Raw genomic sequence first — 16,538 nt, 5'->3', positions numbered from 1 at the left:
AGAGACAATTGATATGTACATTGCACATTGACCATTTCAATGAAATCATAGCATTACGTATCTGTGCTAACTTGAAATAATGCCTAATTCTGTAAAATATTACAGTTTGGTAAACAGAATTTTAACAACATTATGCTAGAGATGAATCAGTAACATATTCTTTTCATATTATACTGTCAATGCAAAGAAGTACCGCTTCAGGAGCAAATTATTTTTGACATATTCAACATTTTGTAGTTTTCACAACATTAAGTCACTTTCAGTTGCCTTGGTGATCTCTGAATTTACTTCTATCTGAAAACATTGTTTCTCCTTACCTCCTGTATGGATTGCAAGCTGCAATGATTTTCAATGCATTGACTCCATTACTCAATGGTTTGCCATTCATTCTTCTATCACACATAATTTCCTTGATCAGACCAATGGCTTCTGTGGTATTTGCTTCATCAAAGAAGAGTATAGTATCAACTTTATGTTTCTGTTTGTTCAATACTGCCAGTTTTTCAGCTTCTTTGACTTTCCTAGCAACATCCATTGCAGTAGTACCTCCATGGACCTGTATGGAATAGCAAATATCTAAAGTTTACAGTCACATATTTCAAATGATAATTTTTGAAAATTCCTATATACTGAAACAAAATCAAAATGTCAGATTTGATAGATTTCATTTTTGTTTTAACGATAACATAACTTACATTAATTGCCATCTTGAATGGTGCATATGGGAAATGTGGAATTATTGTCACTGATGTACATAATCTGTCAGATTATTCACAAATTATAATTAATACATATCAAGCAGCCCAAAGTTTTTTTAGCATTGACCTTTCTGATGTCTTGCTCGACAATCCTCATCAGAATGACAAATTTCAGAGTTACAGCTGACCACAAGGTGGCACTATGATCAACCAATGTTACATGTTAGGTAGTTTGATGCCAGTTACTGTCTAGACTGTAATGAGGGGACTATCATTCCAATCATCCCAGATTAGGTTTTACCACATGTACGAAAAACCCATCTACATCTGCACATGCTCAGTTTGAATTTCAAATCGGCCATTATTTTACCTTCATCAGTATCATATTTTTAGGTCCATCTACAGATTCTATCCCTGCTTGTAACTGACACATAAATCGGATAAGTCTGGTTTTACCACATCCAGTCTCTCCCATGATAATCACAGGAATACCACATCTGGAGAAAAGAAGCAAGTATTAAGATTTGAATTCTGAATTCAACTTTTGCAATCATTTTATAATACTGAAAATAGTGTTTAGTTTGATCCACACATGTGATACACAGTATTTTAACAAAGGTTGCCTACAAACACTGATAACTTGTATCATTCTGCCAAATATGGAAATATCAAATGTTATAGGGCATGTCCATGATATTAAAAACATCGATAAACAAATACACACAAAGACATATACTATTGGATAAATAAAAACAATCATGGTATTATCACAATATAAATGTCCAATTTGGATTTATACAATAGCTCATATAGTCTTGTAGTAAGACCTTGGATCTGCGCTTTGGGGGGTTACCGAATAAAGCTCAAAGGTAATGAGTACCCCTGTCTGTGCAGCAGGCTAGCAACCTCAGTAGCAAGTTCCCCTTTAGCTGCCTTTAGAGTAAGAAGACTAGCCTAAGGGGTCTAGCAGCTAGACTATAGCTCATATTGGAAAGAACTAATACCTGAATCTCATGTGTATGGCCAATATCTTCTTGACATTATCAGTTGTCAGTTCGTATGTCTCATCTGGGTCAAAGGGCCAGTCAATACCCATCACTTGGCACAGCTGGCCTATCTTTCCGGCTCTGTATATCAAAAGGATAATGCAATTTACATAAACACTGCTAATATCCATTATGGCATACATGTACATTTGGAGAAGTTTTATTGTAAGTTACTTGTCAATCTCTAGCAAACAATATAATATTTTATGCATCTTTTTGGCTTTGAATTAGTTATAAGGCCAATCCTTTTCCTTTTCAAATCTTTACAAAGATCTTCCACTATTTGCAAATTTGATACTAGATAGATTGACAAAATCAACCAATTAATCAATCTTTCAAATCTTCTGACCCTCTGAGACATGTGGCAACGGCCCATAGACTCCATATGATGCCGATGACACTTCAGCGAAGGTGTGGGTTTCACTTTCAAGAATTGTTTTTGACCGTGTGAGTAGAAATTTTCACTTGAAACCCAGAGTTCATAAACATTCATTCTTACATTGAAAATCAATCAAGTTTAGTTGAAGCAAACTAAGTAATCATTAGTAGTTGGTATGCTTGAAAAATTACTCTTACAATGTAAATTAAGTTTCTTCTTGATATTATGCATTCCACAAAAAGGCAAATTGAAGACACTCTTCATATTTCATGTCTTTTTGTCCTTTCTTAACACACTTATTAAACCACATATTATCATAATACCTTGGCAAAGAATCAAAGTTCTCCTGAAGGTTAACTCTCTGTAGTTCTAGGCCTCGTTTCAATGGTCTGGTCATAACACATCTCTCTAAGGTCTGACCTGAGACTGGATCAACAAGATTACCACTACCATCAATGTAGAACCCCATGAAGGTCATAGACACACGGTCATGGTTAAAAAAGATGTACGGATGAGGGCTGGAAAATAAGGTGTGAAATGATAAATGTGATTATTACATATGTACCTGAGATTACTTGCACCGGTGTGTGCACTTACTAGTGGTATTTACACTACAGTGCAATACTGAAAACATTATTGCATACCTGCATGCAAATGATACGTAAATGAAGTGACAATCTTTCATTGTACATGAAAGTGTGTGACCGCACAGTGTCATCTTTACGGAAATTTACTGTTTTGGATAAACATACATAATAATAACAGAGCTTCATTCCAGTTTCAGTGTGGAGTACTCGTGGTATTTGCACTTGTGTTTTCTGCTATGCTCGTGAAAGTACAACCACAGAGAACACTGCAAGTACTCATGCAAACACCACAATTATGCCATATTTGCACGTCATGGAGTTCTGTCATATAATAACACATTTTGGTCTGGATACACTCTTCAGTGATTGGCTTAAGATCATGTCACATGGTAGCAACAAGTTTGACTACAGTACGTACTAGTCTTTATATATTTGCCCAAGGTCACTAGTACTACTCTTGGCACAGGAGTCCTAAGCTATGTTTACCATGATTTACAGTCTGTTCTAAAAGTTGCCACATAAAATGGCATGGTTTGGCATTCTTGCAGAGAAAGATGTAATTGGGGTTTTCAAAATGACTGTTTTCAGCCTTCTGTGAAAAATATGGCACAGTGATTGCAAACACTGAGATGAATCTGATGTATCTTTGGTTATCAAAATATTCTTGGCTCATTTGACAATTTTTTGAAGACATCGTTTTTGAAAGAAAAGAATAAAAAAATACACAATTCTGAACATTCTTGACTTCATATTACCTGTTTTCCCATCTTCTTCTCAGTTGATATGCTGCAATGTCATCTGTACCGTCTTTATCGTCATCATCATCTTCATCCTCTGTACCTCTCTCTTGCATCAAATGAGATGTACTTTCATCTGACATAAGTAGGGATGGAGTTGCAAAGTCCTGTAAATTCAATTTGCAAATGCTTACTACATCTCTCTGTGTTGCCTGTTGAAAGGATGTAATTTGAACCTCTTTCTCCGAGGGGTATTTGTTTGTACGCAATTAACTCCAAGTTCGGAGAAAGAGGATTTTAAAGTGGTTATATGGATGAGAATTGGGTATTTCTTTTTGGATTTTTAATTTATAAAACTATTTAATCATGACTTCCTACTTGAAAAATTGATGTGAAACAACATAGACCCAAGTCTGTGTTTGTAACTCAATACATTGCAAAAGAATAAATGTATAAAATGTTTGTAATTATATACACAACAACAAACTTTTTATACTTTTTTTTTTTTTTTTTTTTTTTTTAGCTTTTTGCTATTTATTGAATTACAAAAACACAGACTTGGGCCATGTTGTTTCACATCAATTTTTCAAGTAGAAAGCCACGATAAAATTGTTTTATGAATTAAAACAATCAAAAATAAATACAGTTGATCCTGAATGAAAGAATGATCTGCAAAGGATTTTTAAATTCTCTCACAGGAAACTTCTGATTTGTTGTTTCTCAAGAACTGTGATTTTCAAGAGGTACAGTACCGGTATACAAGAAAGTCAAACTTTGTTCATTTCATACGCAAAATTTGAATAAAAGTTGGTCCAACTTTTGAATTATTTCAAACTCAATGAAATTCTCAATGTAATGTTACTGGCAAAATGGGATTTCATACTAATTTGGCTGAAATTAGATTCTGCCAAACTGAAAAATACAATGTTTTACAGTACACGTTCTTGATTTATTTAAAGTCATTTTTAGATAAGACATGGAGGTACCTTTGACATCTGTATCATAAACTTGACAACAAAGTTGAGAAATCCATTCAAACTTGCATCTTCTAGTAAACTGGAATTGCAGAAAACAGAATGTTCACAATCTTGCAGCTGTTCATGCAGGAACCATACAAAATGTCGCAATTCAGCCCATGAAGGGTCTTCAATACCACAAAATCTGTGAAGAGACATGATAAGGGCACACATATATCAAATCAATTTGTTCTTTACAAAGCAAATTTCTAGGGTCTCATTTTAACCCTTAAAATGTCCTGCACTATACATTTTATATGATTTTCATATATTTTGTGACCTTGTTGTAAATTTTTTCATGTACATGTATGGTTTTATTCTCTACTGTCACACAAAGAATTGCCCATTTTGGGATAATAAAGATATATTGTATTGTATGACTCACTATACCGAATAATGTTTCCCCTTATACACCAAAGTAATAAAATTCACATAAAATTTGACTTAGCATACTACAGACATTTAAACTTCTGAAACACTTGACACAACTGATATTTAGTGAAAGCAGATAGGAAATATGGAATTGTTAGATCCTGTAACAGTTGTCAGCTTGCTCAAGCATGTATACACATTGTCTAGCCTTCACAAACAAAGACAACAAATCTGAGAACTGGGGCTTACACAGGTACTCGATGCCTGCCATAATAACATGGCACTAGTATAATGAATAAAACATCAATCTCATCTAATCCTTATGGCTCAACTAAAAAGATGGCACTAATGTGAAAATGTGGATGTGAGTCTTGGGACTTTAATATTTCTTGAATAAGATATGTATAGATCATTGATCACTTGATGATTTATAGGTGGTGGCATGTATATGTATGGGTGTATCAAAACACAAGTGTTTTGTTGACAAACTGCTACTCGCACTTTCAACTAACAAATGGTGTTTTGATACACCTGTACATACCTCGTGGTGGGCGACAAATGTCGTAGTATGAAAGTCAAGACATTCTCAATAAATGCATCTACTTTCCTCAAATACTAAAAGTGATTCATACCTTAGGAGTACTTCAAGACACTGTACATGGTCCCCTTCCATCTTGTCTTCTTCAAAGTCAAAGAAATCCAAGTTGACACCTTTACCCTTTCGGACCAAGTACTGATAAACTCTCTGGAAAGCCGAACTTCTGAACTCTTGGTCATCCATCAGTGGATCATGTTCATGTGAGACTGAAGGAAAGGAAAACTTTTGTTCAACAAGACTATTTTCATATGATTTATTTTCTGACTCTAGAACAAAAGAAATCTATATTCAGTACTGCAATCAATATAACCAAGGAAATTTTGAGGGATTCACCGATGCAAACGCTATGGAAAAACATGCTACACACTCATTGCTACCAGATGACAAACTGAAACTGTAATAGTCATCTTTCTTCCCATGAACAATAATAGACTGGAACAATCTTGAAGATAGTGTAGTTAAAGCTGGATCTGTTGTATGCTGCCTTTAAGGCATCCATCCCAGCACAATTAAGTGCCTTCTCATTCCGTTGATCACATACCAGTTATCTGGTCATTTCAATGTATTTATACACACATACTGATTCTCTACGACATACATGTAGCTTGGGTGGTTTTGTGCATGGAGCATTAACAAACGTTTTGACACAGCACAACACATGCATACATATATATCTAATGAAGAACATAAAATACTATAGGCAATGACATTATGATCTAACTTTTTGCTCGGCTCACCATAGCACCAAAAGAAAAATATTATGCTGGTAATTGAGCCTTTGGTTTACTTAGATAGATTCAAACTAAAACTATTGTCACAACATGTTGATACAACAATGATAAGCTATTGAATGGACATTGGTTTAATTATAGTCTCCGTTTGGAGGCTCTCTCTAAGCTAGTTCCATATACTTGCAGTGTACTGTTTGGGGACTTCCAATGTTTACACTATCTTGATCATGGGATTAGATACACACAACAGAGGAACAACTATCACCCACTTATGTAATAATCTACCACATTGAAGAACAATAGATTTAGTTTGCGTCTATACACCAAGACCTCAATTACCAGAGTCATATGTAATCTCAAATCCACCATACAAAGTCTAAATTCTACCAATGTGACAACGTTTTCTTAGATAAGAATCATTCATTATTGATGAGAATTGCTAATCAGTATTTACCTTCCCCTTCCGCTCCTGACTTTATGACTTCCAAGCTATAAGTGTCTCTTGGCGACCTACATGTAATTGTTGGCAGTACAGCAAAGAATGGTTGGTTACCATGTGAACCTCTCTTATTAACCTGTGAAGTTAATAATAATAATAATATTTATTTTTCTATATTGTAAATCCATAAAATGCTCTAAACGGTTCACAAATCTAAAAAAAAGAAAAAAGTACTTGATACTAAAACAACAATTAATTAAAAGCTTTGCGGAAGAGATGTGTTTTTAAACTTTTCTTAAAACAATCAATGGTATTACACATTCTAATCCCAGTCAGTAAATCGTTCCATAGCGGAACAACATGGCTGAAGGCCCATTTGTAGATAAAAGATGACCTCGTAAACAGAACCTCAAGCAAGCCCGAATCTGAAGAACGCAGACGAAGCGTAGTATTTCTGGGTGTTAAAAGATCAACAATGTACATAGGCGCAAGACCATGAAGTGCCTTAAAAACCAGTAGTAAAACTTTGAATTCAATTCTGCAATAACAATAGATTGCTAAACAAAGGCCTAGTTTCTGATATCATATACCCCAGTAAGGATTCCAATGCAATTCATTGACGAGCATGTGCATCAAACCTGGGTAATAATTTTCCGTATCCCCGGCAAACTTTGCCCAAATATGGCAAGTGCTGTGCTCATTGATATCCGTTTGCTCAGTGCTTTGGGTTTGTTAACTTCTTCACCAGTTTTACGTTTTTGCAAATACAATAGTATTTCACCACCAATTTAAAAACTATGGATTTTGACATTTATATTTCACCAGAGTAGTATATTTAGGATCAAACAGAAAGTGAATCAACAGAAAAGTGAATTTTACATGACATGCTAGCACTGTATTTTTTTCTGGGTTTGTTTGTTTCCCAGTCTGCCTGGTAGGTAATGGGGAAATTCAAGGACAGCAAATAAAGCATTTAACTGATGAAGCTGATCCCTTACCATACAGTATCATAAGGTCACCATCAAAATAATCAACAAATAATTGAATAGAGCAAAGAATACCTTTGCCTCTGCAGCATCAACACTTTTGTCAATACATGATGTGGATGTGATTTCAATGACATACAAGTCCCATGGGTTACGTCTCCATACATGTCCATGTAGATTACAAATACCACCAAGTATTATCAGGTTGAATAGAAAGTCATCCACTCCTCTATGTACCTAAGAGTACAACGTTTGAAAATTGTTATCAATCTTAAACATTAGGAAAAATTTGATTTTGCTCTATGTTACATAATTTGATGTGAGACTGTGGCTGGATTGAAGATATACCTTTATCGAGTATAAAGAAGTACAAAGAATCTGAACTGATATTTCAGCTTTCATAAAACATGGTTATTTTACACTGTTACTTCTTACTAAACATGGTTACCATATAACGGTAATTGTAAACTGTTTACAAAATACTGCTACATTGCAAACTTCTTACTTAAACATGGTTACCATACATTGTAAACTTTTTACTAAATATTGTTACATTGTAAACTTCTTACTAAATATTGTTACATTGTAAACTTCTTACTAAATATTGTTACATTGTAAACTTCTTACTAAATATTGTTACATTGTCAACTTCTTACTAAATATTGTTACATTGTCAACTTCTTACTAAATATTGTTACATTGTCAACTTCTTACTAAATGTTGTTACATTGTCAACTTCTTACTAAATATTGTTACATTGTCAACTTCTTACTAAATGTTGTTACATTGTAAACTCCTTACTAAATGTTGTTACATTGTAAACTTCTTACTAAATATTGTTACATTGTCAACTTCTTACTAAATGTTGTTACATTGTAAACTCCTTACTAAATGTTGTTACATTGTAAACTCCTTACTAAATGTTGTTACATTGTAAACTTCTTACTAAATGTTGTTACATTGTAAACTTCTTACTAAATATTGTTACATTGTCAACTTCTTACTAAATGTTGTTACATTGTAAACTTCTTACTAAATATTGTTACATTGTCAACTTCTTACTAAATGTTGTTACATTGTAAACTCCTTACTAAATGTTGTTACATTGTAAACTTCTTACTAAATATTGTTACATTGTCAACTTCTTACTAAATGTTGTTACATTGTAAACTCCTTACTAAATGTTGTTACATTGTAAACTTCTTACTAAATGTTGTTACATTGTCAACTTCTTACTAAATGTTGTTACATTGTAAACTCCTTACTAAATGTTGTTACATTGTAAACTTACTAAATATTGTTACATTGTAAACTTCTTACTAAATATTGTTACATTGTAAACTTCTTACTAAATATTGTTACATTGTAAACTTCTTACTAAATGTTGTTACATTGTAAACTTCTTACTAAATATTGTTACATTGTAAACTTCTTACTAAATGTTGTTACATTGTAAACTCCTTACTAAATGTTGTTACATTGTAAACTTACTAAATATTGTTACATTGTAAACTTCTTACTAAATATTGTTACATTCTAAACTTCTTACTAAATGTTGTTACATTGTAAACTTCTTACTAAATGTTGTTACATTGTAAACTTCTTACTAAATATTGTTACATTGTAAACTTTTTGCTAAATGTTGTTACATTGTAAACTCCTTACTAAATGTTGATACATTGTAAACTTCTTACTAAATATTGTTACATTGTAAACTTCTTGCTAAATATTGTTACATTGTAAACTTCTTACTAAATAGTGTTACATTGTAAACTTCTTACTAAATATTGTTACATTGTAAACTTCTTACTAAATATTGTTACATTGTAAACTTCTTACTAAATGTTGTTACATTGTAAACTTCTTACTAAATATTGTTACATTGTAAACTTCTTACTAAATGTTGTTACATTGTAAACTCCTTACTAAATGTTGTTACATTGTAAACTTACTAAATATTGTTACATTGTAAACTTCTTACTAAATATTGTTACATTCTAAACTTCTTACTAAATGTTGTTACATTGTAAACTTCTTACTAAATGTTGTTACATTGTAAACTTCTTACTAAATATTGTTACATTGTAAACTTTTTGCTAAATGTTGTTACATTGTAAACTCCTTACTAAATGTTGATACATTGTAAACTTCTTACTAAATATTGTTACATTGTAAACTTCTTGCTAAATATTGTTACATTGTAAACTTCTTACTAAATAGTGTTACATTGTAAACTTCTTACTAAATATTGTTACATTGTAAACTTCTTACTAAATATTGTTACATTGTAAACTTCTTACTAAATGTTGTTACATTGTAAACTTCTTACTAGATGTTACACTGTAAACTTCTTACTAAATGTTGTTACATTGTAAACTTCTTACTAGATGTTACATTGTAAACTTCTTACTAAATATTGTTACATTGTAAACTTCTTACTATATATTATTACATTGCAAACTTCTTACTAAATATTGTTACATTGTAAACTTCTAACTAAATATTGTTACATTGTAAACTTCTTACTAAATATTGTTACATTGTAAACTTCTTACTAAATAGTGTTACATTGTAAACTTCTTACTAAATATTGTTACATTGTAAACTTCTAACTAAATATTGTTACATTGTAAACTTCTTACTAAATATTGTTACATTGTAAACTTCTTACTATATATTATTACATTGCAAACTTCTTACTAAATATTGTTACATTGTAAACTTCTAACTAAATATTGTTACATTGTAAACTTCTTACTAAATATTGTTACATTGTAAACTTCTTACTAAATAGTGTTACATTGTAAACTTCTTACTAAATATTGTTACATTGTAAACTTCTAACTAAATATTGTTACATTGTAAACTTCTTACTAAATATTGTTACATTGTAAACTTCTTACTATATATTATTACATTGCAAACTTCTTACTAAATATTGTTACATTGTAAACTTCTAACTAAATATTGTTACATTGTAAACTTCTTACTAAATATTGTTACATTGTAAACTTCTTACTAAATATTGTTACATTGTAAACTTCTTACTAAATGTTGTTACATTGTAAACTTCTTACTAAATATTGTTACATTGTAAACTTCTTACTAAATATTGTTACATTGTCAACTTCTTACTTAACAGAAAATAAAAAGAGAGAAAACATTCACACATATTTGATGAAATCCAAGAATGTGTAAAATGATCAGATTTAAGATAAACAGCTAGAAGACAAACACCAAGCTTTAAACATTCATTCCATACTTACAGCTGGTGTGATATCAAAGTGAAATATCCTTGGTACAGGACTAGTAGGTTTAGTGATGTACTCAGTCAGTGTAGATACAATCACATTCTGGTCAACTTTCTTTTCTGCCAAAGGAACTGTTATACACACAGCTTTGCCACCTGATCTGTTACCTGGCATTCTCTGTAGTTTTTCTGATAATCTTCGCACCACCAGAGATTTGCCAACACCAGCTCTCTCAGAGGTTACAACAAGCACGCAACACCTGTATATAGATTTTTTTTTAAAGATAGAGAAAGAAAACCTATATGAAGATGTTTATTTTGTTACCAAGTTCATTAACTAGAAGAAATATTGTTCAGTACTTCACACAGACGGAAACTTGGTAACCATATTATTTGCCATGTGTGTTTGGTGTGTGTGTGTGTGTGTGTGTGTGTGTGTGTGTATGCATGCATGTGCGGTGTGCGGGGGTGTGTGTGTGCGTGTGTGCATGCGTATGTGCGTGCGTGCATGCGTGTTTGTGTGTGTGTATGTGTGTGTGTGTGTGTGTGTGTGTGTGTGTGTGTGTGTGTGTGTGTGTGTGTGTGTGTGTGTGTGTGCGTGCATGCATGCACAAAAGAAAATTGACATGTATTACTTGGTCTTTGGAATGAGCACATGACTAGCACTTTTCCATGGATGAGAGAGACTATATTTTCCTTACATATCACCCATGGCACTATATTTATGAACTAATAGACAGGGATGTTTCAACCTTTAGCTTAGCAGTAATCAAAAGATTTGTTCACTCAACACAAAATACAAACTAAATACACACACCTGTCATGTGTTACACTTGCAGCAGTTTGTACGGTCCTCACTTGAGCTGCCTGGTTGATAAACTGTTGTTGTAGATAGGATTGTATGTCTTTTATTAATGGTAAGTTAGGTGGGTCTATTCTGTAGGAATCTAATGCTGTCACCATGTGGGAGTGGTCTTCTCTTTCACGGCTACATAGTACCACTAAGTGATAATCTGAATGAAAGATTTGAAAGATTCCATCATTACCAAGTATACTTACATTAAGAAAACAATACTCTGAAGACATTGAACTAACCATGAAATACATATATACAGAAATACAGGATATCATGATCATAATATGATCAGTAATCATCACATGTTGATGCAAAAAATGCCAAAGGACTGTCCGTCTGTCTGTCTGTCTGTACAACACAAAAATCAAATTACAATGTAGCAGATTTTTGAGAATAGGCTTTTCCAAAATTTGCCATGGTGGCGCTCTACTTCCTGTCTGTGTGTACTCTGGGGGTATACATAGTATAGATTATGTGGTTAATCATCATGCTGCTTTCCTCGATGTCTGAGCAATACGAAAAACATCACTGATTTACACTTCAACAAAATACCAAGGGACCAAGCTCTTAAGAAACAGTACTATGAGGTGATGATACCCTTAATTTGAGCGAGGGCACTGTTTTCTAAATTTCCTGTTTGCCATCTAGAATGGCCCATTCAGCTGTACCATGAATAATTTGAATAATACTTCCAAACTTCCTTTTTCAATGTAAAGATTTCAGCATATTTTTTGTCAGCTACGATAAGAAAGTTATATGTCTTCACCTTCTTTGATATGAACTGCCAATTTGTTTCTCTTTTCTTCAGCTTTGGTACTGACTTCATAGTCCAGCTGGTCAGCATTGACCAAACAGTAGATTTTACCACTCCCGTCGTACATGGCACGTCGCCATAGCAACACTACCTACATATCAACATAAATGTACTTGTTAAGAAATGATAGCAGTTAATATGAGGGAAATTATAAGATACTAAATAGTCTGTGAGAAGTTGTAGTCATGTAAATTTTGTTGGCATACAACAGGTGTCATTCCTTTTTGAGTATGGGTATCTGAAGAAGTTAAATATCTGAAAGTGTTTAGAATATGTGAAATATACACAAACGAAAACTCAGAGATTCTCCTCAAAAATTTTTCAAGTGAACTGACTGAAAATTCCTTACTTCTTCTAGTGTAGTTTGAGGTGTACAAAGTAACACTTCATCATAGGATGGCAGAGGACCTCCTGACCCATACATGTAAATAGACAATACTGTTCTCAAAATTTCACCTGTAAGAAAACAATTCGGAAATTATTTATCAGAATTTAAACATTTGGTTTGTAAATAAATGTTGTAGTAAACACAAGCTGCAGCACTGAAAATCTATCAAATGTATTTCTGGCAGTGTTATAATCATTCTTACCATGAGGTCGGACCATCATATTTGGCTTTCCTGGCGTTAAGTAGGACGGAAATTGTCTATCCAGTAGCATAGGTTCTGAAAACGAAAGAACAAAGACATACACTTGGTCAGTGGTCAAAACCTTTCAGCTGAACTTCTGGCTTATACATGATCGATACACCTTATTCTATATTCTATACTCATTTTGGTGTTTCAAATTTCACCTTTTATTGAAAACTGCAAGGAAAACTACTGCTTTATTTGAAAGGTTTACGAACACAGTTTCTCACACTGTTCCTGTTTCTCAGCATGAATTGTTCAAATTTATAACGTTGTAATTGCCAAAATATGGGTTTGAACGCTGACAGTTGTACAACAAAATATCAAACTTTACAATGGAATAGCAGTATTCAAGCAATAATGGTCTTAACATAGATACAATTATATCGTATTGTGTATTAGTCTTGTAGTAAAGACCTTAGATCTGTACCTTAGGGGTTGTCGGGTAAAGCTGAAAGGTGATGAGTACCTCTGTTTGGGCACAGCGCCCTCAGTGGTAAGCAAAATAGTCTGACGGTTCTAGCAACTTGATTAATTGTACATGAGGAATGAAAATGTCATACATAAAATCTAATTAGCATATTTATGATGAAAATGATACTAGAATACAACTCACAGACTTAGCATGAAGCAGATTTATATTCTGCAATGTGCTATGCTTCATATTTGGACTTCAATAACGTGACAAGGAAATACAAATATATTTCATGTCTCTCTATGAACATGTTCTCGGTCCGTGATTTCAATTTCAGTGAAACTGTGGTATAATATTCATGTATACCTTTAGCTGCTAAGTATTGTAGTGTGTGTCCGAGGTGTTCAAGACTTAAGTAATCTTCAACACTGGTTTCTTTCAGTGAGTCTTGATAGTCTTTCCAAAGTTCTTGCAACTTTTTTATCAAATCCCTGGTTATAGTGGAAAAAAATAAAACAAAAAACATTTGTAAAAATATGATATTGGTGATTCAAAAGGAATTCTGAATTCATGAAAATGGTTTTTTGCTTGTGTTTCAAATGACATCAAGACAAATATTTTCAGAATATTGATGTATGACACGATGCTTAGACTTTATATTACAGCTGATTTGATCTAGCCTAGAACGAAAATGTTTACATAGATATTGTTAGATAACTAGTATTGGTTTCAAAGTTAGCCTCCAAGTTTTCTTCACTTGTGGAAGTGTACAGTAAAGTACTTGAAGATTTTATGACCCATCTCTGCTGGATACTGATAAGCAGTCAATGGATTTGCCTGAATGAATAGACAACTTTATACAAGGAGTTTTCTGCTTTTCCTTGACTAAGTCTTGCTGTATTTTCAGAGATATATGCTCATCAATTTTGTGTTTGAATGAGTTCATGTAAATACCTGCACATTGTATTAATGAAAGAATGTACATGTTCAAAGTAGAATTACTTACTATCATAGAAGCCATATCATTAAAAAATACACTGGACATCTAGAATTTCTAGACAAGGCAACTACTGTGTGTGCACCCTGGTGTTTAGTGCTGATATTTTCTCTAAGGTTTAGTGTAACTTCCACAATTAGATGTATTCCCAAAATTTTTCTTTGTTCAGCCACGGAAAATACAAGTGACCTATTACAGCTGAAATAATGTAGGCTTGCTGTTTCACTCATGTGACATGACATTTAATACACACCCTCAGACAACTTCTAATGCAAAACGAAACATGCCGTGCCGTGCACAGTGGGGATGTAGAAGTAGTCAAGTTGAAATGCTGAATATCAGTTAGAAAATAAACAATTGTAGCCATTAAAATCCATGTGTAATGTTTTTCATTAGAAGCCTGTTTCTACTGCACTGTGAAAGAATAGCAATGCTTATCAGTGTTCAATGTGATTGGGGAAAGGACCCTGCTGTGTTTATTGTGTCTCTGTTATTGTTAGTCTAGAGTTGAAATATGTCTAGCTCTGTATGTCTCAAAAACGTAATATCTCATGAGTGAAACACCAAGCCTACATCATTTTAGCTATAAAGGGGCCTTTGTCACTAGACTAATAGTGACAACCCTTAGGTCAAAAATATTTTCTGGCTGAATGAAGAAAATATTGGAGAATAACATAATTATACCAGTGCCAGTAATATCAAAGAAAAATTGGGGAAAGTAAAGTCAATTTTGAACGTTTTGACTCATACTTCGAACACAGGAGAACCAGTGTCATAGACATGCATTGTTATGACATAGATGCGCATTGTCGAGATGTAGAACGACCAGAGTATATATTCCATATATTTTGTTGAACCTGGCTCATGCCTGGTATAATATGCAACGTCTGTCACTGTTGTAGCAAATGTAGAGACAAAGTTGTAAACCAATACTAGTAATTTACCAATATCTATGTAAACATTTTCATCTAGGCTAGATTAAATCAGCTGTAAGACTTGTCAAATACATGACATTCAACAGGATATTTATGGTCACTGCTCAGATAAATCTTTGTTTTAAAAAATCACAAAAAATATAACTTTATTTGTACAACCAATAATAGAATATTGTTGTATTGTAATCATTGATATTAAATGTTACTACTTGATAAATTGCAGGGTCATTCCTCACACAGTCTGGCTTCTGTCATGGAAACCTACCCTTTAGATGTTCGCAGGCCTCTCAGCAAAGATGTAGTAATTGAGCTTAGCGATGACATAGTTGCCTGTGAAACATCACTACTATACATAGATTGTGCTGTCTTGAGATCTGTGCCAGCAGCATGGATATCTTTGTCTACCACATGTTCTGCAGCACCACCAACAGCAACAGCAGCAGGCACCACTGATTGAACCGATGTGTTTTCCTTGGCAAGCATCAACATTTCTATCTCATCCTCCCATTCTTGGCATAGCTGGGTTATCATTTCTTCATCATGCATATTCTGATAACACCATGCGGCTGCATCATCTACATCAATACTTCCACCATGGTACTTTAAAGAAGCTTTGGCCAGTTCTTCACCGAAACCATCTTTGACCATCGTCTCGATAAACAGCTCAACCCTTCTTATATCAGATTCTTCAGTCTCCACATCACCTCCTTCTGGCTGTTTAGCAGAGGGCACATCATTTTGTAATGACAGAATTTCCAACTCATTGGTAATTGGTTGTACAGCTTCTGCAGTTTCAGGCCTAATCTGTGCCATCATATCATTGGTTGGCAGCTGTCTCCTACCTACACCAAGAAATGCAGCGTTTAAAGCTTCCTTCACATCATCCTCAGTACAATTAGACTTGAGTACAGCGAGAAGTGTATACACACCAGGTGACACATTATCTTCATTTGATAATAACTGAGCTAATTCACTTCTGAGAATAACCAGCTGCTCTGTGGTGAAGTAGTTTAGATGATAGATATCTGATCTCTTTTCTTCGACATAGTCTAA

General features: G+C 33.4%; 1 protein-coding gene across 1 annotated transcript in view; it reads right to left on the bottom strand.

Moving 5' to 3' along the window:
- LOC144435442 (E3 ubiquitin-protein ligase rnf213-alpha-like) overlaps positions 1–16,538 on the bottom strand; it is a 63,870-nt gene that overhangs the window by 38,659 nt on the left and 8,673 nt on the right. Inside the window, exons 9-24 of the mRNA XM_078124038.1 lie at positions 15,751–16,538; positions 13,920–14,044; positions 13,100–13,174; positions 12,859–12,965; positions 12,462–12,600; positions 11,657–11,852; positions 10,856–11,099; positions 7,665–7,826; positions 6,619–6,739; positions 5,468–5,639; positions 4,434–4,608; positions 3,466–3,614; positions 2,447–2,641; positions 1,703–1,825; positions 1,069–1,195; positions 318–556 (exon numbers count right to left, since the gene is read on the bottom strand). The exon at positions 15,751–16,538 is cut by the window's right edge and continues 225 nt beyond it. Of these exons, the coding sequence (XP_077980164.1) occupies positions 318–556; positions 1,069–1,195; positions 1,703–1,825; positions 2,447–2,641; positions 3,466–3,614; positions 4,434–4,608; positions 5,468–5,639; positions 6,619–6,739; positions 7,665–7,826; positions 10,856–11,099; positions 11,657–11,852; positions 12,462–12,600; positions 12,859–12,965; positions 13,100–13,174; positions 13,920–14,044; positions 15,751–16,538 (3,137 nt within the window). The remainder of the gene's footprint in view (positions 1–317; positions 557–1,068; positions 1,196–1,702; positions 1,826–2,446; positions 2,642–3,465; positions 3,615–4,433; positions 4,609–5,467; positions 5,640–6,618; positions 6,740–7,664; positions 7,827–10,855; positions 11,100–11,656; positions 11,853–12,461; positions 12,601–12,858; positions 12,966–13,099; positions 13,175–13,919; positions 14,045–15,750) is intronic.

This window comes from Glandiceps talaboti, chromosome 5, assembly GCF_964340395.1.
Source record: "Glandiceps talaboti chromosome 5, keGlaTala1.1, whole genome shotgun sequence".
Lineage (NCBI taxonomy): Eukaryota > Metazoa > Hemichordata > Enteropneusta > Spengelidae > Glandiceps > Glandiceps talaboti.
Note: the sequence above shows the minus strand (reverse complement) of the source record. Positions and strands in the feature narration are given on the sequence as shown.